Source organism: Zootoca vivipara, chromosome 12 (genome assembly GCF_963506605.1).
Source record: "Zootoca vivipara chromosome 12, rZooViv1.1, whole genome shotgun sequence".
In the NCBI taxonomy this organism is placed as follows: domain Eukaryota; kingdom Metazoa; phylum Chordata; class Lepidosauria; order Squamata; family Lacertidae; genus Zootoca; species Zootoca vivipara.
The window spans coordinates 7,093,600-7,116,793 of record NC_083287.1 but is presented as its reverse complement, the minus strand read 5'-3'; the positions used below and the strand labels follow the sequence as shown (position 1 = coordinate 7,116,793).

Genomic DNA, 23,194 nt, shown 5'->3' with positions numbered 1-23,194 from the left:
GTAGTCTGGACCCAGATAATGTACCACACTACTAAGAGTTAGTTGCCCTGGGCTCTTGGTTTAGATTCTATGAGACAAGGAAAGATAATATATCTTTGTTATATTACTGTATTCTTGACAAGCTGGCTCAGCTACTGCTATTGCATTTTTTTTTTAAAGCTCTTGTTTCTATTTCTTAGAAACATACTTTTCATATCAACCATCACATAGATACAGCTGCAAGACTTCCACCCAGGGAGTGTGATGCCTTCTTTAGGGTTAATGAATAATGACATCCACTAAGGACAAACAACCACACCATCATTTCTCCATTATGACAGCGGGGAAAATTAATTCTTCTTAAAAGCTAACAAGGAGAATTGTGTGTGCGCAGACATGCCTGCTCAGAAATAGGCCCCACTGAATTCAACAGTAAATTATGCATAGCATTGCAGCCTCCATTCGTTAGGCTTCTTCCCCACTGAAATCAATGGTACTTAAATCAGGACATTTTTTTCACACCAATGGCCTTCCAAGCCCAACCATCTCAGGATACTTCCAAGTGGAGGACTTCTATTACAAGCAGACCTGATTTTCTGTGTGTACGAGCTTACTGTGTTAGCTTCCGCACATTTCCATTTTTTCTAGAGATTGGTGTGCATTGCTGTTCCACCATTTGCCATCCATCCCAGTAAATGTTTCACAGTGGGGAAAATGGTAGCTTGTGATCTGGGAGGAAGGGATGGCCATTTCCATTTGGTTTTTGTTTAATATTTAATACGGAGATCTTGCGCAAAACTGGAATTTACCTCACTAAGGCTTGCAGAAGAGTGATAAAAGAGAGCATGTCCAATAATACTTATGTATTATAATGATTATATGGGGGGAAAGATGCACAAGAAACTTTGGGGGGGGCAGGGGCAGTGTGACAAGCACACCACCACGGAAGCCTGTTTTAGGAGAGAAATTGTTCAATGGGGTCATGGGCTGGTAAGTACAACGATGTTAAGATGCTGAGCTGCTGAACAAAGAGGACAGAAGCAAGAGAAGGATAATTGAGGCATAAATGACAGAACCTTCTCCCCGACCCAAGGCATCCCTCGCTCTCCCCATTACAAAATAAAAAAATTCCTTCAGTAGCACCTTAAAGACCAACTAAGTTTTTATTTTGGTATGAGCTTTCGTGTGCATGCACACTTCTTCAGATACACTTGAAACAGAAGAGTCAGACCCTTATGTATATACAGAGGGTGGGGGGTGGGAATGGGTGATGGGCTAATGGGAGTGGTAAACCTGTAGATGGCTGTTAACGACTGCTGATGACTGCAATTGGTCCTGCGGGGGGAAAGGAAGGGCTGAGGCGCTAAAGAAAGCTTGATCATGCATAATGAGATAAGAATCCAATGTCTTTGTTCATCCCAGGTGGCTCCATGGTTTTAAGCTTGGTAATGAGTTCCAATTCAGCAACTTCCCCACCACCACCCTCTGTATATACATAAGGGTCTGACTCTTCTGTTTCAAGTGTATCTGAAGAAGCGTGCATGCACACGAAAGCTCATACCAAAATAAAAACTTAGTTGGTCTTTAAGGAGCTACTGAAGGAATTTTTTTATTTTGCTTCGACTCAGACCAACACGGCTACCTACCTGTAACTAGAACTCTCCCCATTACATTTCACACCCCTTAACAGCCACCTAAAAACAACAGCACCTTCCCAATAGGGGCTCTGCTCATGACACCCGTTGCCAACAGGTGCGCCAGCAGGTGATATTGCCTGAGAGAGAGAGCGGACATTGTTTCCCTTCCCACAGGACCAGCTACTCACGTGACCGTGCTGATCCAGCTCGTTGTTTGTTAGCTTCACTTTTTCAAAGGACACCATCTGCTTCAGCAATTGTTCCCCCGTGAACGGAGAATCCGGGTGCACGTACAGTCTGGAAAGCCAAGAGACACAGGGCCTGTCAATCAACCCGATCTGTGTTCAGGAAATTTGCTTTTGTTAGAGAGTCGCCCTATAACTTCCCAGCCTAGTCTACGAGGCATAACTAGTTAACAACACTAACAAACCAGCTCAAGTTCAGGTGCCTTATTTATTTATTTATTTATTTATTTATTTATTATATTTAAAGATCTGCCTCTTGAAGAAAGAGCAATGCAATATATGAAAGTTTGTTCTCAAGGAATAATATAGGAGAAGGCTCAGACGGAAAGATATGCCAGTGATAAAGGGTTCACTGGCTCCATTTCCTATGGATGTTAAAAGGAACAGCAGCTGCCCCAGTGGCAAAAGAAATCAGTAATGCATCAGTCTCAGAAAGAAAGCACACAAATTAAGTCATCTACGGATGTTCAAAATATCTGGAATTCTCTGGACATAGCCGGTATTCAGCTCTCTTAAGCAGTGTCTGGGCAAAAATCTCTAAAGTGTCCAGGAAAATCCAGGTTGGTGTAGATTTGGGCAATTTCCATTTTTAAAAGCTCAAAAAAAAACCTTTTTTTTTGTTGAGATTTTGCACACAAAAAAAGCTCAACAACTTTGCAAAAAACAACAACAACAGAACAACTTTTGTGTCCGGCAACCCTACTTAACAATATATTCCAGTCAGTGCCAGATTTATATATAAGCTAAACAAGCTATAGCTTAGAGCCCCACTCTCTTGGGCCCCCCCCAAAAAAAATTAAAGGAAAAAACCTGGGTGTACATTTCCAATTGTTCAACAATTACTTTGACTAAATACATATTTTGTTATGTACCTATTAGGTCCATAAATTACCATATAGCATATGTTCAACACAAAAAACAGTGACAATTTGTTGCTCACAAAGGACAGCTGGACATATAAAGGGCCCTATTACCTTCAGTAGCTTAGGGCCTCATCAAACCTAAATCCGGCCCTGATTCCAGGGGTGGACTTTCAGCCTTGGGTGGGGAAGAAAGTGCTGTACAATAGAAAAGCCTGTTCCAGTCCCTCCCAGATCGATGGCCAGGGAAAGTGGAGACCTAGCATGGCATCATTGCCAGCCTCTGCCAACGGATAAGAGAGCCACCAATAGGGTTTACCAAAGTGGAGATCCCAAATTACCCCCAGCTGGGTAATAAGCCTTGAAATGGGGTGCTAGAGGGTAGGGTAGCAGCAGCTTTGGATCAGCTGGAGCTGGTGTAGCTAATAAATCGCCGCCGCCCACTTTTGCCCCTGCCAACATGATCCGCAGGGCTTCCCAACCCACACCTCCCCAGCTCTGCCATTAGGTAAACTGAGGTGGTGGCCGGCGCTAGGTTTTTTTGCGCCCCCACATTAATAAAATAATAAATAAATATAGGAAATAGGAAAAATAAAAAAATAAAAATAGAAAATAGAAATGAAAATGAAATAAAAAACAGCTGAGAGGCGCGGTGAGGTGGCCCCAGGCTCGCCCTCCCCGTGTGCCTCTGGAGCTTCGCCCAGGGAGCGTGAGCTTGGGGCCGCCTCTACTGCGCCTGTCAGCTGTGCCTGTTGAGTGGCTTCAGGCCGCTCAACAGGTGACAGGTGCGGTGGGGGCGGCGGGCAGGCTGGCCAGCGCCCCCTCCATTTTGGCGCCCTAGGCAGCTGCCTAGTTCACCTAAATGGACACACCGGCCCTGGGTGGAAGCCCTGTGGGTGTCCTGCTGCATCTGGTATTGGCTGAAACAGCACCCAAAATTGCAGAAGCGGCAGGGTGAGCAGAGAAGCGGCAGGAGGGCAGGGAAAGGTGGCACTTCCTGTTTTGCCTCAGGTAGCAAAATGGTACACCTGGACGCCTACCACATATGACATTTCTCGAATCCACCTCTGCGGCAAACATGGCAATCCCATCAATGCTAATCTGGGAGTAAGCCCTGCTGAACCCAGTAGGACTTACTACCCAGTCAATCTGTCTCAGATCCATAGCTGCCTAACAGCAACCCCAAGCACCCTTCCTTGCAAGTAAATTCCACCGAAATCAATGGAACAGTTCCAGGTTAATAGGATTGAGATAAGCGATGTCTGAAACAGACTCATTAAGTTATTCATTTGCTGGCCTGAATCATGAATGCCTGTTTCTCTTTTAAAGCTTTATTATTTCCTGGGCCTTTCATTCCTTTTGCAACCTCAATCATAATTTTATTTCATTAGCTGATGCTTAATGCTTCCATTTTAGATTATTATTCAGCAAATCCACTGCATTCTCTCCCCCCCCCCAAAAAAATGGAAGATTGTTTGCCTCTTCCCCTGCAGCTGTTCTGATCAAGGCTTGAAAGAACACAATGAATGGTTCATGGTATGTAGTGACTGGACGAAGAAAAGGAAACTCAGCCATCAAGCATTCCAGGTGACTCCCTCCCCCCTCCCTCCCCCCCCTCTCTCTCATCCTCTCCTTCAGCCTAACCTACATCACAGGGTTTTGCGCAGGATAAAAATGGAGGGAAGGGACTGTCTAGAGAAAAAACAGAATATAAAACCAAAAAATCACTGGATAGTTTTACTCAGAGTAGAGTCGCTGAATTTAATGAATGTGACTAAAGTCCCACCTGCGCTATACATTTAAAGCAGTTATCATACCACTTTGAACCAGTTTGGTGTAGTGGTTAAGAACGGTAGTCTCGTAATCTGGGGAACCGGGTTCGAGTCTCCGCTCCTCCACATGCAGCTGCTGGGTGACCTTGGGCTAGTCACACTTCTCTGAAGTCTCTCAGCCCCACCCACCTCACAGAGTGTTTGTTGTGGGGGAGGAAGGGAAAGGAGAATGTTAGCCGCTTTGAGACTCCTTCGGGTAGTGATAAAGCGGGATATCAAATCCAAATCCAAACCGTCATGGATCCTGGGAACTGTAGTTTGTCAAGGGCGGTGAGAGGTGTCGAGAGACTTCCAATTCCTTCAAAGAGCTACCGTTTTCAGAGTTTCCTGGAAACAGCAGTTGGTTATTAACCCACCCTGGCAATTGTAGCTCTGAGAGTGCAACAGGGGTCCCCTAACAATTGTCAGCCCCCTTAACAAACTGCAGTTCCCAAGCTTCTTTGCGGAAGGCCCTGTTTGTTTAAATGTACGGTGCAGACAGTACTTTAGTCTGGTTCATTATTTTTAATAGGTGTTCTCTGAGTAAAACTCCATTGAATACCGCCCACTATCAGCACTTAATCAAGAAACCGATTGTACTTTTACCTACCACTGAGCCATAGTTCTTCTTTTGCCCTGCGGTGGATGGATCTTGGCTTAGTTAGCAAGGAGCTAATAGTACAGGGTGGCTTGCATTGTCAAGGAAACTAATCAACACTCTGTACCAATGTTAAAGAAACAAAACAGAAAACCCCAAAGGAATAAAAGAACAAGCAGAATATTTGGCTACAAGCTAGAACTCATAAGACAGGTATGTCTTTCAAAGGTTCGGTCTGGTTCATAAAGCCATTTAAGCCAGTAGCATTCTGGGACTGGGGACCCTTGGAAAGTTCCACAATAGATTTTCCCAAAAGAATTTCGCTCCTTCCATTCACAGCGCAAGGGAGGGAGAGCTGCTTTGCACGCTGACAGCAGGAAAAGGAGGATTTAATGGTCATCCACAGTGAAGGTTTATGAATGGAAATGCTTTCAAATGATATTGGCTAATCCTCGTTAATTTCGGTCTCAGCAGTTGTAGTGCTGAAAGTTATTTCTCTACAAAAATGATGGGGGGGGAAGCCTGAGGGTATGCATGTCACCAAGGCTTACAATTGGCAGGGATTCCTCCCCCCCCCCGCACGCACCCCCCTTTCTCTTGAGAATCACCTATGTAAGTAAACTTATGGATAGATCTTTTCGACATCAACAAGTTAACATCATTTGACTCAATCTTGCGAAGCACGCAACAGATATATTTCTATCCAACACTTAAACATATACACACAGATGTGGGTTGAGTCTACAAATAGTGATCACTGAAAGAATAAATTAAAAACCCCTGGAACTTAATTAATATTAGACTGCCAACATGTTTAAAGTTTGAGTCACTGAGAGTTTCAGCTTAATCTGCTAAAAAAAATCCTCATAATACAATAGACAAAAGCATGAGTTGAAGGAGACAGGCTGAGACCACAGTCCTATACCAGGTGAACTTAGTGGGACTTACTTCTGAGTAGACATGTATAGATTGCATAGTGAAGGTCCCATTTCTGAACGAAGTTTATCCACATCTGGACAGTTAAAGGATTACACACACACACACACACACACACACACACACACACACAGGAAAAGATGTGGATAAAGTAGTCTTTACTGCCTGCCAGCCAAACTCTCTATCAGGAGGCCATTCCAAATTCTGAGGGCCACAACTGAGAAGCCCCTGTCCAAGGTAACCATCCATCGTATCTCATAATTTGGTGGAATGATGTTGTTTTTCAGCCAGATTGACTCATTTCACTCTGTGCTGCATCTTGTACAGGATGACCTCACTCCAGGAGGTGGCCAACGCTTCTGGATCCTCCTACCACTCACCACTCCAGCCAACACCACCAGTGGTCACAGAGGACTGGAGTCATAGCCCAACAACATCTTGGGGGCAGGGTCACCAGCTCGCCTGACCCTGCTCTAGGCAAACCATTCTAGGAAGTTCCAGACACCATTTTGGAGCAGTTGTGGTAATGAAGATGTCTCATTCAGGAGCTTCAGTGTGAAACCTCTGGGGCCTAGAATGCTTCACTGATGGGCATCAAAGAAACAAGGTTCTCCCAGTCACCTATTGTCCAAAGCTTAAGGACTCAGTTGCCTTGGAGAACTACACTGGAGCATCTCAGGTGCCGTGGAAATAGAGGAAGGCTTTCCATGGAAGCCTCCAAGTGAGATAGCACCTGTGGCAGCACAGCTCTGACAGCAGGCAAGTTTGGGAGAAGGGAAGGGGTGGTTCACGGGATTTGGAATATTGCAGGAGTTGGGGGAAGAGAATTAGATCTCAGTTTGCATTTTGAAACATCACAGGGAACATGAAGGGGTCTGAATTTAGAGTTGTGCTTGGGGAAAATAACAGCTTTTTTGAGAGGGGAATGGCTTGGCTTGCTGCGTCGGATTGCAAACTGAGCCAAGGGGGGCTCAGTCATTCCTAGATTCTTCTCTCTCTCTCTCTCTCTCTCTCTCTCTCTCTCTCTCTCCTCCACACACACACCATGTATTATCCAGAAGTTCGGCCGATACAGAAGCTGAAAAAACTGAGCCTTTAAATTGAAAAATGGATCTTGTCCCCTTGACTTGCAGAGCAAGTCGACAATTAATTGACTGCAGTGCATAAACATGACCCATGGTTTAGTCTTCAGTTGAAAAAATAATGTAATTGCATGAATCAAGCTGTAATCTAATATTTTTGACTCCCACTTGGCCAAACATGTCTGGATTTCTTTGAAGTTAAAGAGCGGAAAGTATTGTAGCAAGAAGAAAATAATGTATATATTTAAAAAGTCATTTAAACTGTTTGGCACTAAAACTTTTGCAAGGTTCTTTTTTGGGGGGGTAGGGGGTAGGGCAGAAAATCCTTAAGATTCTGGGCATGATTAAGCCAAAGATAATAGAACCTGTTTTTACTTTGATTAGATCTGCTTGCATTTAGCTGGATCATGCACACTGCCACACACTGCTCAAAATTTGGGGGGGGGGTTCCTATATATAAAAAAGGCTCAACAATACAGCAGGGATGGGCAACCCTTGGGGAAATTTCTTTGGAAGTAATCTGTCAAGGGCTGCAAACCAGTGGTGTGTGGAACAGGAGTCAAAAGTGGGCATGGCTAAGGTGAAAAATAGATGGAACCACCTCCTTATCTCTCACTCCCTTTCCTTCCAGTTTTCCTCCTCCTTGCCACCTGCATAAAATTGAGCCAAAGGCCACATAAAACTAGACCAAGGGCCAAATGCAGGCATAAGGCTGCAGATTGTCCACCTTTGGAATGCACAGAACTTTTGGCTCCTATCACGGATTTTGTTTTCCTGACCATTGGTTTCAGCAGTTGTCAGTTCTTGGTCTTGCCACAGTATTTACAAAGCAACAGCAGAGATTTGAGGGTGTGGGATGGAACACTGGGGCAGACAAGTCACAACAGTTCCGAGAGTGTCCACTAAGAGGAACTCACCTGGAGGAACACCTGACCAAGGCTCAGTTTCCTGTTCCTCCAGACATGCAGATGAGATGGATTAGCTGGCAGATAAAAGCCCCTAGCCAGCAGCCATTCTCTCTCTTAGCCATCTCTTCTTCCATGGGAACACATCTCCAGAGAATCTCCAGTTAGGATGGTTCTCCCTCTCGGCCTGCTGCCAAGAGAGAGACCAGATGGAGCCTTACTCTGCTAAGTAGACTCCAGATTTGTAACTTTTTTTACGTAAACCTGCCTTCCTGAGATTATGCTGTTAACTCAGGATGAACCTGTAAGTAAACTCTATCTTATTTTATAAACACTGTGTTGTGTATTTCTTTTAAGAGGGACAAAGGGGATTTGCCAGGAAGTATAATATTGTTGTATAGGTTTTAACAAACCTAAACGCACACTTTTACTGTGCACAAAAGGGGAATGTCATTCTGCTGATATTGGAAGCTTGATAACACAAGCTTGGATAGGATCTATCTAATAATATATCCTAATCCACATCCCTAACATTCCCACAGAGGGTGTGTGTGTAATGGATATGACTTGCACATGAACTGACCTTGCAGGCAGAGGAGGGTCCGCTTTGCCAGCAACCAGCCAGGAGGACCTGTGGTAGGCATATCGGTACCGCTTATTGTCCACTGGAACGATATCCATCAGCACAATGAACTTGGCTTCCGGATCCACACCCGAAAAGGAAACCCTAATGGTCGGAAACATTCTTCTGAAACAGACAGAAGCAGACAAGATGATGAATATATAAATAAGGGACCAGAGAAAACAGCCCCTTTTGAAACTGATCAGAAACAGACATTATAAGCCTAGCCTACCAGAGAGACAGGGAAATTCCAAGCATGCCTGTATATCTTTGTTTGGGGATATTTAAAACAATCCATATCTCCCTGCAAATATACATTGACTGAAGCCGCTCCACATTTCAAACATTTAAAATGAATTTTAAACGGCAGCTGGACGGTCACATGCAGCTCCCAGGCAGTTAAAGAAAGAGAGTCATGTAAGAAGACTCGTCATGTCCCTTCCAGTGCAGGGTGGAGCAAGCCTGAGGCTGCAAGTGGAAGGAGGTGTAAAAACGGCAACTGTAGGTCTGTAGGAACACAATGGAATGGGATCCTCTGGTCGTGTGGAGCTCAATGGGGGAAGTAGGGCAAGGAAGCAATAAGCAGAATGGAGGCTATGCGGGAGAAGAGTGAAAATTAGTATAAACAGCAGTCATGCCTTTGGATATGGCAGCGAGCCTGTGAATTGAGGCATCTCACTGCACATCCTAACCTAGAGAGTGGAGAAATGCATATTCCTCCAGGTTTTTAGATGTGTTGCCAAATTAAAAGTCGGTCATACTTCCATTCTGCATCATATCCAAAGTAAATAAGGGTTTTCTCCCTTAGTGCTAGGCATCCCCAAACTTCGGCCCTCCAGATGTTTTGGACTACATTTCCCATCATCCCTGACCACTGGTCCTGTTAGCTAGGGATCATGGGAGTTGTAGGCCAAAACATCTGGAGGGCCGCAGTTTGGGGATGCCTGTGCTATTTATTGGCACACTATCGTATTCCCACTTCAAAAATATTAAGGCTAGAGGAAAGAGTAGGCATATTTGGGTCCTCCTTTTTAAAAAGCCACCATAGATATGAGGACCACCTGTGTTTGCTCTCAAATCTATTGTTATGAATAATATTGTGATGTTGATAACTGTAATAGTATTGTATCTATCATCTGCCCTGGAACCAGTCAGATGAAAGGTATCTGGTGTGTTTTTTTAAAAAAAAAATATGCACACCATTTCCTAAGAGCTAACTTTAAAAAAAAATATCAAGGGGAATTTTAGCTATGTGTTTCCATTTTATATCCCTCCTTTCCACATGAAATGGGATGAAATTGTGGTATCGTAAAAAAGCAGCCTTGCAGGTGTCGATGGCTATTTCTGAATTGTTTAAGCGCTCCCATGTTAAGTGGGACAGTTAAGCAGTCTAATGAACTAAACAAATAGGAACCTGTCAAATATCACAAAATGATGCAGCATGGAAAAGGAGTTGTGTCACTCAATAGTGATTTCACAAGCACCATTTGCATAGCTGTCAAGTTTTCCCTTTTCTCAGGAGGAAGCCTATTCAGCATAAGGAAATTTCCCTTTAAAAAAAGGGAGAAATTGACAACTATGCATTTGTAGCCCTTAGCTGCAAATTTTGGGGGAGGAAACCCCACTGAGCTTACTAGAGCTTCGTTCTGGGTAGACACTTAAAACATTATAGGTCTAAAAGAATGAAATTGTGTGGTAAACTCAAGAGTTGTTGCTCAAGAGTTGCATGGGATCGTGACAGCTCTTTTCAAAGTTCCTGTTGTGAAAATGGCACTTTCCCAGCACTTAACAACAACATTTTGTCAATGGGAAAGTGCAAAGTTCCCACCACTGCTTTCATATACAGTATACTGCTTTCATTGAGAGAGCAAGTTATATTTTAAGTATATAGTGTGATAAATATGCGTACGTCAACACTTGTATCATGCAGGTACCTTTGCCAAAGGAGATGTGCTTGGTTCAGTATTGTATGGGTCTGTGGTAAATCCAGATTTCCTTTGTGTAAAATAGTCTTAAGGAAACCGTGATCTGGAAAGGCCCAGGAAGAGGGAAAGAAACTCACTTCTGAATGTTTATGAGAAGAATGAAACCAGAATCCGAAGTCCTCTGACAGGCTTCCCCAAGCCTGATTAACCTTAGAGCCTTTAGGTCTGGGTGGGACCTCTGCAAAGGACACTAAGGATGGGGTAACCAAGGAAAGCTTTTGAAACAAACAACTACTACTACAAAACTACAATTTCCCCCTTTTAAGCCATGGGTTTTGTCTTGAGGAAATTTTGTAATTAAATTATTTTTATATGGGGTGTGTGGAATGTGCAAATTACTGGCAGAAATGAAAACAAGGAAGATATGAGAACGAGCATCTGCTTTGAGTGCAGAAGGTCCAAGATTCAATATCCTAGCATCTCCATGTGGGACTGGCTGAAACCTAGCGAGCAGCTGTCAGTCAGTGTAGGCAGTACTGAGCTGGATGGACCAATGGTCTGACTTCATATAAGGCAGATTCCAGTGTTACAAAGCCCCCTGAATACACAGCAATTTTATGCCTATTATGGATGGGGTGCTCTGCTTATTAGTTGTGTAGGCTAATTCATACACCACACAAAGCTCACGTCACAGTAAACTGAGGTCATCTTTAAGGTGCTGCAAGCCTTTTCAACAGACTGATTTGGCGAACCTTCTGAAAATAGCATCAATCCATAAATTATATTAATGTACGGTAGGTTGTTTTTAAAAAATACTGGTTATTTCACAGATTTCAACTGAAGGGCACACATTTTTTACTCCGTCCTCAGCTTCTCAAGTACTGCTCATGCACTACAATGTAATCCTCCACATGCCTACTTAGAAGTAAGTACCATTGTGTTCAATAGGACTTACTCCCAAGTAAGTGGGTGCACGATTGCAGTCTAAAACAAAATTAAACAGTCAGGTCCAGACAATACTGTATCCCAAAGCTGGTTTTTGCGCTGCAGCAGTTGTATAGTTAGTATTCTACAGCTCTTCCCTCACGTCAAAATAAAAGGAAGCATAACATTCTTATTCTAACTATTACACTCATATTAATATCCTTTCGGTGCAGTCTACAAGCAAATACTTCAAGTGGTCTAATGTTACAGGGGCTGATACACAAGGCATGTGCATCACTTGGAGACACCAACATTTAACCCATGACATGCATGTGTTAAACAGCCGTCACAGATCAAAAAACGAAAAAAAGAGGACAAGAACCTTCATGTCATCTGACAACACCTCAACCTCAGTAGTTTTTAGCAATGAGGCGTGGAAGCGGAGAGGAGCAGATCAGCACTTTTTTCTGCGTTAAGGAAGCTTTTCTAGCGCAATCCAGATGCCTGAAGCATGGGCTGGATAAATCCACAGCTATGCACGCACATTTGAGGGGTGGCTGGTGATAAACTACCCCTTTCCCAGACTTTCGAGTCAACTTTTTCGCCCTATGGACTTCTATTCTCTCACCCCTCTTTCCTTTCAGTTGCTCCATTGTAATTTTGCACAACAAATAAGCAAAAGCAGTTGTGTCGAAGCAACATCTCCCCAAATCTCACACGCAGCTAATGCCTTGCTTAGGACCACCAACTAAAGCTTGTCACTATTTTGTGACGTTTTGGGTTAGTCCTAACGAAGGCACTGCCCAACTGTGGATTGTGGTGCCAAAATATAACCGATGTTCTATAGCCTTACCTTCCCGATTTGGTGATAATCATCTCGGTGCCCAGGTCGTGGAATTTGTCCCAGAGGTCCTTGGTCTCCAAGCTGCAGGAGATCTTAGCCATCTCCTCGCTGGGAATGATGGGGGTGGTGGGAATGAGGGGCTCGGTGCACAGGGAAGAGGGGCTGGCGCTGCTGAAATCCCCCGGCGGCGTTTCCAAAGCGGGCAAGTCGCCGAGCGTTTGGGAGCAAGACGACTTCTCCACGAATTGCTCTGCAAATAGGACAGAGAGAAAGGGCGACGACGGAGTGAGACGGAGTCACCACAGACAGAAGAGCAAAAATGGAAAAAGCAAGTGGGCCTGCTGCCAGGAGGAGCAGAGGTGAACCTGAGAAACACTAGGCAGGATCCCAGCAGAAAGCAAATAATAACCAGGGGGAGAACTGAATGTGATGCGCCCTGAACTCCCGCAAATGAAAACGACGCGCACGAAATTGGAGAGATTGTCGTAGCTATAGCCGATCCAAGACTATCTTGGGGTCTCTTTTTCCGTCTGCCTGTCTCTTCCCTCACTCATATGAACTTAGGGCCCCTTTGGGAAAGCGGAACCTTGAAAACTTCGGCCAGGATCCCGCGACATTAAGCCCCCTGAATTTTTCAAGCGGCAGAGGATACGGATTTTAAACTCCCTGCCGCCCTGCGTTTTTACGCACAGCAACAGCAGAGGCATTCGGGCGCTTTTAGGCAGGGAGCCGGCTACACACAGTTACCGCAATTGGCAGTTAAAAGCAATCAAAGCGCAGCGAAAGTGTTGAATCTGGAGAGCTTTCTCCACTTGCCGCCGCCTCCTGATTTCCATCGCGTCTTGTCCTCAAGATTTCAGAAGAGAGAACGGGAAAGAGAGAACTTGTGGATTGCCCCGCAGACGAGTGCAGACGCAGCCCCGAGACGGCTTTGGCCACCCTCGAAGCGCGCCACAGACAATGTTTTGCAAGCAGGTACAAGAACGCTGGCCACTTGCTTTCTGTGGCACGAAACCTGTGTTTCATCCGCTTCACTTTAGATGTGAAGGCCTGGGAGAAAACGAGACATATTGCGGGCGGGAGATGGGTTGTTTCCCCCCCCCCCCCCAGTTTGTCCGTTCCTCCCACCTATTAGTTTCTGAACAAATGGAGAGTAGACAAGAGGTGGGAATCAAATTTTACGTCCCGTTCTCACTCCCATTTTGTCGGAAACAAGGAGTGGGGAGGGAACGGAAAATTGGGAGAAAGCAATTTCCCCCAGTTTTCCTTTTCCTCACCAAGCCTACACTTCTCTCTACTTCAGGTTTGTGCTCGGGGTTAGAATGAATGAATGAATGAAGGAATGAATGAATGCTCTTCATTTAAAAACAACCCTGCAAATAGAAAACTAGCGCGTCAACATTCCAGATTTGCCCTGGCATTAAGTTTTCTCGGTGTATATTTATTTATTTATCTTGGAGCATTGTCACATGAGCTTTCACTTGACATCTACAGATTTAGAGGTTTTCCTCCTCCTCACTGAGGCCTAGAACCTCGACGTGTGGCACAAAGATAGGTCTTTGAAAACATCATTTACCGTACAACCCGACCATAAAGGTTTTAAGCTCAAAAGACTTTGTGTAGATGACACCAAGCGAAAGGGAGATGATTTGCAATCAAAGAAGCGGATTTTTTAGGGGGTGTAATTTATTTATTTTTAAACAACCCTGTTTACTTGGAAGAAAGGAAGTACCTTTGAACTCCGTAAGCGTTTTTCTGTTTATTCAGGATGAGTTTAAACTGCTCCCCCCCCCTTCCCCAACCGACAGAGCATTCCTATGCAAGTCTACTCAGAAGGAGATCAGTTGGGCTTCCTCCCAGGAAAATGGGCGCAGGAGCTGCAGATGGTTGCAAACAAGTAGGGGAAACAGCATCAGGCCCAGCTAACCTTGCCAAAATTCAAAGCACTTTTACCTCTTTCCTTGGATTTCAATAGAAGGCGAAGGCTGCTAATCCTTTACCATCTCCTCGCATTCTGTGAGACCAAGCCTAGGATCGCACCTTGAGCCTGAAATCCCAGGCACACGCACGTACCTGGGAATAATAAGCCCCATTGAACTTAATAGGATTTACCTCCGACTAAACTTGTAGTTCAGAGGCTTCCCTCCCTCCCACTGTGTTCAAAGGGGATTTCACGAGGGGCTGGACATTCTCCTTGGAGTAGCTCTCGCTGAGCCTTCTGTGAATAAACATGTTTAGGTTCCCGCTTCTCGACTGGATCCTGCCCCAACTTGTGATCAACAAAAGAACTGCATAGAATAGGTAGCAGAGCATCTCTCTATCCTGGCTTGCTTCTACCTGCAAAGGGTAACTGAAATTAAATGGTTGTCAGTTACTAGTGAAATGAACTCTTGGAGTCAGGAGTGCCAACATGGTCCTCTGACGGTGGGTGCCCAGGGCCGTGGGTGGGTGTCATGCAGCATGCATGGTGCTGGCATGGAAATTTGTGGGTGCCCGTCCAGCCCCTTCATGGGGAATTTTGTGGGTGCTTGGGCACCCAGAGCCCCAGGAAGTTGGCACCTATGCTTGGAGTGTCATGCTGCGACCAGCTTGGGTGGCATCGGGCCGATACTTACCTCACAGGGTTGTAGTGAGGATGAAAGCGATTTGAGGCGGGGGACGGGCTAGAACTTGATGGAGAGGCAGCATGTAAATATTAAGATAGAGTTAGGAAGAAGGACCACCGATTTTGAAACCTTCCCAAGTCTAGAGGGAAAACCAGCTCCAACCACCCTGCGGCTTCTGATCGTCCGATCAATCTTCCAAATTGATCACAAGTTCTTCTGATCGGATTTCTTTCTCCAGTCCCTCCGCGTGGAGAGAGGCTGCCCACCCAGGAGGATTCCAAAGAAACCCCCGTTTTCATCAGGCGAGGGGACCGACCGGGAAATGAAGTTATCGCTTGATCTGCTAGCGCTGCATAACTCTCCGCGGGGCGCTATATCAGATGTAGGCATCGGGAGCAAGCCTCACCTTCGGCACAAGTCTGGAGCTCAAGTGCTAGAAACTGGAGACGAAATGCGAAGGAAACGGATCCAGCTGGAGAAAGTAAGTCAGAGATTCCCGCTCCACCTCACCCCACCCCCCCCAAACGCCCGAGCTGTATCCAGAAAATCGGGATCTAGTGGTTTGTGCGCAGTTGGGACGGAGGCTAAAGAGGCTTGATTGTGCTTTAGCTAAAACCAGAAATAGGACTCTTAATTATAAAACTCTCAGGATATAACCCTACCTCCACTTACCTGGGAGTAAGCCCCACGGAACTCGGCGGGGCTTACTTCTGAGCAGGCTTAAATTTGATTGCATTGTAAAGCCCTGGGCCCCCTCTTAGCAGCTGGTTGTTAAATCCAGCCCAGGGGCCAGCATCCACCGGGAAACTTTTCTCGAATGTGCTCAGGAGACTTGCGCAGGAGAGCTTCCCCTGCTGGGTCGCGCGCCTCGGCGCTGTTGGATGTCAACTGATAAGGACCCAGTTACTTTGAATACTTCTACATGCCCCGATTATCGCCGCCCTTAAATAAAGAAACCACTTGAGGGCCTTCGTCGTGGTTGGCGGTGGAGGGAGACGTTATCCAGCTGGCGTCCGAAGCGAGCGGCGCACTATGGAAGGGAACCCCAAAATAGAACTGGTCCCAGATGGGCAGGATCGGACCAGCGACGCGGGCGGCCCATTCCCAACCAACTCACAGGACCCATCCTGTGCCAAGATTCGGGATCGCACCAGCCGGAGACTGATCCCAAGCATTTCACCCACGAAATGCCAAAAAAACATACACCACCAATTGGTCAGATACACGTTTCCAACCGGACTAGCCCAGTGAAAGGTTGCGATCCGGAGTCGACTCCCTGAGATGTTAAAAACGACCGAGTTTTCCGTCCCAAGGAAATATGCATAGATTTGGAGCACGTAAAATGCACGCTGCAATCCCAAGCGAAAACCCCATTCAATTCAGTGGGCTCTACTTCCAATAATGAAGCAGATCTAACCGTCCGGTACCGTTCAAGTCCCATAAGGCAGGCTCGAAGTCTGATCCTGACAGTGGTGTGGGATTGAGGATTGGAATGATCTTTCTCTGATGTTATGGCAATGGGCAAAGCTGTATTGTAACCTTGGAATAAACTCAAGGAGGGGTGGGGAAAAGAAGCCTGATTCTCGACCCCTTTATTCAGGATAAATATTTCAGTTTCAGAGGGATCGGACAGATGTAAAACCTCGTGCTTTATTCAAAGTCAGGGTGCGCTTAGATCCAAATAACTTCGTGGCTGGGTTGCCCAACTCACTGATCCACTGTAAACTTCGCAACTGAGGGTGGTATTAAAATAATTACGGTTTGGAAAAGGACATAACTAAGGTTGACATATGCATCCAAACTTGGGGTTGGACAAAACGTCTCTGTTCCTAACACTCTTCCAAGGTTCCCTGCAGGGCGCAAACTCACCAGAAGTTTCAAGCACCATTGAAATGAATGAACTCTGCTTTTACGCAGTCTCGCTCCTTTGAAATGGGGTTTGTTGGGGAGAAACGCTCGGGTGGGTTGTGGCTTTCCTTGGGATGAAGTTCACTGACTTCTAACAGTCTGCACGGAAATCAGTGCGTCTGCCTCGATCCAGGGTATATAAAAGCATCCACACAGGATCCCACCCTCCGGCAATCTCAAACTCTTCATTTAAATTATCTCACTTCCCAGGGATTTAAACGCAATGGATGCTTTGTGGAAATTGTTTGATTTTGCGTTCCGTACCCCGGCCCTGGGTATCTGTATCAATGGAAAGCGGGTTGTACCTATTTATGATAAATGTATAAATAAAAGTAGCTACTATGAAAAGAAGAGAGCACCCGCTTTGTTGGGATTTAGAAGGAACCTCTGTCAAGTTTTTGTTGTTCAATGGTTTTGTCACGCTCTTAAGCACGATTATGTCAACGGGACATCCTCTAGAAAGCCAGTTTTTAGTTGAGTAAACTAGTGGCACAAAATACCCCATAAATCTCTCCCACAGAGGTCGAGCGATTTTTGAATTCAGATAATATATGCCAAAGACACTTGAAGGAAGTTCTAAGCCTTCGCTCTCAGTCCTGGTTTAACCCTTCAAGCGCATTTTAAAGCACACGCCGCCAAGAATCCCGGGAACTGTAGTTTACCACCGCTCAGAACTACAGTTCCCAGCAAACTAGGGCTCTCGGTATTAATTGGGGGGGGCGCGCTTTAAGTGTATGGCGCGAACACAGCCAAGTTGCGTCTCACACGTTCAACAGTGACTCCTAGCTCCAAAGCACAACAATGGATTGCCCAGATAGCTGTCCCATTGGGATTAAATGGACCGAATTAGATCGAAGTGTAACCCCCAGTTCACGGCAACGGAATCCGCCTCCGAGCAAAGCCAATCGTATCTGTGACTCTGGCTCTAATCAGCCGCTGGGCGCGCAAGACTGCGGTTGAGTCTGGGAAATAGGCTGAACAGAAGAGAGGGCAAGTTGGGCCTACACTTCCAATGGAAGAAGGAAGGGGGCAGCTAGAAGGCGAGGCATATCTGCAGCGAGTCGATTTGGGACGCGCTCCAGAGAAAATCCAGTGCCCTCGGCCTCCAGTGTCTTCCTCAGCAGAGACCAAACAAGCAAGCAAACCGAATCAAAACAAATCGAGACCCCGCCCGGTCCAATCTCCTGGTGATCATCTTAGCCGGTTTAGCAGATCTCAAGGATATGGTCGTACCGAATCTCTTTCAACCTGTCCAGGAACTTTCTGCTCATTTTTACTTAAAAACTGCCGTGGGAGGCGGGAAGGAATATTTTTTTTAAGAGCAGGCGCAAAGGCAAGTGTAAAATGCATACACGAGGCAGTCCATACTCGAAACAGGGAGGGAAAAAGAAAGAATCTGTAAATAACCGGAAACAAATTCGCTGTGACCGAAGCTCAGAAAGATAAAATATCTTTAAAGTACGAAGTTTGGGATGAGGGGCCGGTTTCTATTTTCTACGAAAGTTTCTTAAGCATACTCATTGCTTATATTGAATGCATCTTTTTCATACTTAAAAGCCTTCGAATTTTTGTTGTGTCTGTTTAAATTAGGCCTACCCTTTTTTAACAACGCAAATGAGAACTCTTACTCTTCCTTTCATTCTTGACCAAGAGAAAAAGGCGCTTTTCTAAAGGTGCATTATTTCTATTAATGGTTAAAAGGTGGGCTAGCTGACAGAGGGAAGAGGTGTGAAGAAATTTATAATTAAGGGTTGCTGGGTAATGTTTCTTAAACAGCCATAAAGGAAACCCACGCAACTTTATGAGAAGTATTTTTTGTTAAAGCTTCTGTAAGAGAAAAGGATCTAAATACATAATGTAACTAAAGCTCCAAGTGCTTTAAAGGTCAAAATCAGCACAACAGTATCCTAAAATAAACAGACTGCAAAAATTATTTGATATTTTCCTTATAACGTCCTTGGAGCAGAGACATATCTACTCTTTTCTTAGGAAATTCTGTAACGGAGGTTCTATACAAGTCGACAAAACGTATTTAAAACAAAACGCACAAGACTATTCACATTATCCACTATTTATCATTATCATTATTAATTGCCTGCCCTTTATCCAAAAGGTGGGTTCCAACATTAAAACACAAGATTTTTTAAAAAAGTTTGAAATAACTTAGGTGGGTCCTCAAAAGTATACATACACATCAAGTGTCAAAAAGCCGGGGTAAAGAGGGTTGGGTATTTGGGTCGACGCACTAAACTTCTGGAATTAGAAGCAAGTTCTCTTACGAATCAAAGCGGCTTATTTTCAAGTCAAAGTGGAAAGTTTTACTAGAGAGAATGAAACTGTAGGCCTGGCGTGTTTATCAGAAAGCAAATCTTATTTACTCAACGTGGAGATGTTTTAGAATGGGACGTCCATCCATGTAGGATAGGGCAGGTTTTAAGGATCACAGTCAAAAATATAGGCTCCCTGCTGTGGATTGCGAAGTTTTGCCTTCGACTTCAAAGGGATGTGAACGGAGTCTTTGTATTTGAAAGCAAATCCCATTTCTTTCAGACTCCTCAGCTTATGATCACCTCATCCTAAAAATATTTATCTGAAATTGGTCGGGTTTATTTTTTTAAATGGCTTCCAGATTCAGAATCACAGCCCTGGCTATTAAGAATCCCAGTGATTTCAGGGCACAAGTTTACAGTATTTTGAATACAAACTCCTTCAAAAAGGAGGGCCCATTTTCAAAGCAAATCCTACCTAGCTAAACGTGCTTGCCGAGCGATCCTGGGACTTGCTCCCAGCTAAATGTGCACAGGATTTTTTAAATCGGATTTCTAATAATTACTTTAGCTGGATCTCCTTCTCCTAACTCTATCTCCCTAGTTTAGAAAGTGTACGAACAAACTGGAGAAGTGGTTCCCACTTAATCAGCTGGTCCGTGGGCTGATTTTACAACTACAGCTGCGCCCCAATGTTCTCGGATGAAAAGTTTGTTTTCTGGATCGATGGTCTCTTTTGCCCGGAGAGAGGAAGGGCCGTCCAAGAAAACTCAACTTAGCAAAATCGTATCTGGTTTTTATTTCTAACTGGATATACGGGCACTGGGGCCAGATCCTGTATCTGATCCCTCCAAAAGCAGCAGCTTCTTAAAAGGAAAACGATACGTCGGATAATCGCAGCCTTTAAAGAGCCACGGAACTCCCCGTCGTAACACCGGAATATTTTAGTTGTGTACCAGGCTACTTAGAAAAAAACGTTTGCTTCCGTTGCCTTTTAAAACTTTCCACTGGACGTTTGGAAGGCATCATTGATAACATCCCAGTCAAGGCCAACTTAGGAAATGCATTCTCCCACCCCACGAATAATTATTATTTTGGAAAGCTTGTCCTTTTTCTAAACGTATTCCCCCCCCCCCCGCACACACAGTTACTAGGGAGTATGGCCCATTGAGCTCGGTGCCGCATTAAAACTGCTAACACATTTGCAAAGCTAAGCAGCAACATGTCTGTTTTCCTGAATGGCAAGGGCTTTGCCTGGATAACCATGGGGGTCCCTTCTATGATCCTATGACAGGATCACCCCTTCCCTCCATTCCCCCAAGCGATCACTCCAGCATCCCGGGCAAAAGCCCCTCTAGGCACGGGCAGGTGGGCTTGGAGAAGAGGACCCCCCCCCCCGACGGCGCGTCCCTCCTTCTCCGGAGACTCACCCAGAGGCTTGATGGTGCTCTCGGCGTTCTCTTTCTCCTTGGAGCTCCCGCTGGACATGAGCGCGGCGATGGAGAAGGCGTTCGCCCGGGAGGAGAGCTGCGGCTTGGGGGAGGCGGTGTACTCCATGGTCTCGGAGCAGAGGACGGCACCCCAAAAAAGTCAGATGGTCGCGCAGAGCCAGGCCGTTCCCTCCTGCTACCCAGACGGCTCCAAAGGAGAAGCAGTGAGGAGGAAGGAGCCCACGGGCTGAGGGATCGGGAGGCCAGAACTTTTTGCCAGACTCCCCAAGACGAGACTGGAAGGCGCGGGCGCCGTTTACGCGGCGACCATCGTTTTCCCTGCTCCCTGGATGGAGGCGAGGAAGAAGGAGAGAGAGCGCTTCGGTGCGGATGGAAGAGGCGTCTGCCAGGGCCGGAGGGCTCGCAATGAGATCCGCCTTCCTTCCTCCTCCGCCTTAATTCGCTGGCAGCCGAGATCCTATCGGCGACCAGCCAATCAGAGCCTGCCCACGTCAGGCCTCGCTGATCCCACCGGAGAGAAAGGCAGAGCGCGCGAGGGCAAGCGGCAGGCTCTCCAAACTCGCCCTTTCTTTCAAGGCAACAGTTTAGTTCTGGGGAGGAAACCAGAGTTTGGAGAAGTCTTCCCCTGGTCCTTTGTCGGGGTTTCAAGAGGGAGGGGGGACCCTCCAGGGAGGGCATCGGACCACCCCTATTCTGTATTTCAACCCACGCGTTTTGATTTCTCCATCTCCGGGCAGCTCGCTGGTTCCACCAGCGCTCAGGGTTTGCTCACCACGAAGTTAGTTAGTTAGTTAGTTAGTTTAGTTTATTATGGGCCCAGTCACAAGGCCACCCCCCAGCAGTGGCTTAATGTAATATGTGATATAAAATCAAGCAGACAATGATCTGTATTATAAATGGCCAAAACTTTATTATAGGTGGATTTTTGGCTCAGGCATTGGGTGTATATCCATTCCAGCCCCCCACCCCGGACCAAAAAATATGTATATTTAATTTTTAAAAGGTAAGGGAACTCAGTCCCCCTGAGTTCCTGCTCAAAACACCCACAACAAAGGTTCTTAACATTGTGCTCTTTTGCCCTGCTCCTGCGTCTAAAAGGAGGCCTTTAACCATTCCTAAGACTCTTCTGCCTGCCCTGAAAACTGAAAAGGTTTCAAACGACGGGAACTGCAAGGCCAGATCTCTGGTTCCCAGACTTCTTTGCTCCCCCATCCCAACGTCTCTTCCCCTCCTTCCTGTCAAGTACCGGTAGTACTGATTGCCGCTTTGACAGCCCGCGCTGCCTACGGCACTCCTGGCTACTACAACCCACTCGGTCCCCAACAGGCCTCGTTCCCCACGAAGTGGCCGATCTGTGTCCGGATTGCACCACTCCAGGCTGAGGAGTTCCCATGACCTAATGGCCCTCCATGCCAATAAAACAAGGCCCAGAGAGCTCCTTCTCCCTGGGGTCCACTTTTGGATTGTGCAGGAATCTCTTCTCCTTGCGGAGACGCCCCCGCCTGCAGACTGAAGTGCAGCCAAGACACAGGCTCACCACCTTAGGGAGAGCAAGGTCTTACTCACACCAGCTCTCCATCAAGCACTAAAGGTGTTTCTCAAAAGGAAACGGGACCCTTTTCTCTTTCTCGCCCTTCAGCGACTTTGTCCTGTCTTCCGCCCGAACCTATGCAAGAGCGCTTGTTCTCTTAGGGGCTTCGGGATTTCGCGGCTCCACAACCGCCACACAATTTCCCCTCGCCCCTTTTGTTCAGAGGAGTAGCGGGGACTGACTGCAGCCTAGAAGAATGAATTTACTCTGCCCTAACTCTAAGGAACTCTCTTTGCGTACGCGGCGACGAATCTGCGTAAAAATAGACACGCCTGTCCTTGTTTCGGAAGCTGGACGTTTTCTGGCAACGCATTTCCCAGGGAAGAAAACTCATTAAAAGCGATCTGGCTGCTCCAGTACCAGCTAGCTGTGGACACTGCCTTCCACTAAACGACGCAGCTTCCCTTCCAAGTGGTTCACGCGTCTCTTGATGGCTGAACCTGGCTTCTTGCACGTGCGAATGAACCGGCGGAGACAGATGTGTCTGCTTTGTTCCTTTCGACTGTGTGCACGCTGTACACTTAAGAGCGCATTTAAAGCACACTTCCCCTAAGTCATCATGGGAACCGTAGTTTGCTCAGAATGTGGGCAAACTACAGCTCCCAGGAATCTTTGAGTGGGAGAAGCATATGCTGTCCCGTTTTTCTTTCCTGCTAGGGTCCACACACATTCATTCAGGTCCAAGTGATGGCAGGGCTATGCGAATCAGCTCCAAGAGGCGCTGGGACTTAGTCCCGACCGCTGCCTGCAAACTATGGGTGTATCTCTCTGTGTGTGAATTGCACTACACAAACACGTGTGGTTTGTTTGTTTTTTTACAAAATTGTTATTATTTAGTCTTCCCATTCCTTATAGCAAAAACACAAATATCTTCACTACTTTTGAGAGCCGATTTACGCTAAATTAGACCCCTGTTTGTCTATCTAACCAATACTGTCTTTTTCTAACGGAATTAGGTTAAGATAATGCGGCCGATCTCTAATATGCTTCTTACTTTGGAATG

At 45.9% G+C, this 23,194-nt stretch overlaps 1 protein-coding gene across 1 annotated transcript in view; it reads right to left on the bottom strand.

Annotated features, from left to right (window-relative positions):
* TBX20 (T-box transcription factor 20) overlaps positions 1-20,706 on the bottom strand; it is a 39,599-nt gene extending 18,893 nt beyond the window's left edge. The window contains exons 1-4 of the mRNA XM_035129557.2: positions 20,580-20,706; positions 12,378-12,618; positions 8,637-8,801; positions 1,805-1,913 (exon numbers count right to left, since the gene is read on the bottom strand). Of these exons, the coding sequence (XP_034985448.1) occupies positions 1,805-1,913; positions 8,637-8,801; positions 12,378-12,618; positions 20,580-20,706 (642 nt within the window). The remainder of the gene's footprint in view (positions 1-1,804; positions 1,914-8,636; positions 8,802-12,377; positions 12,619-20,579) is intronic.
* Between the last annotated feature and the right edge of the window lie 2,488 nt (positions 20,707-23,194).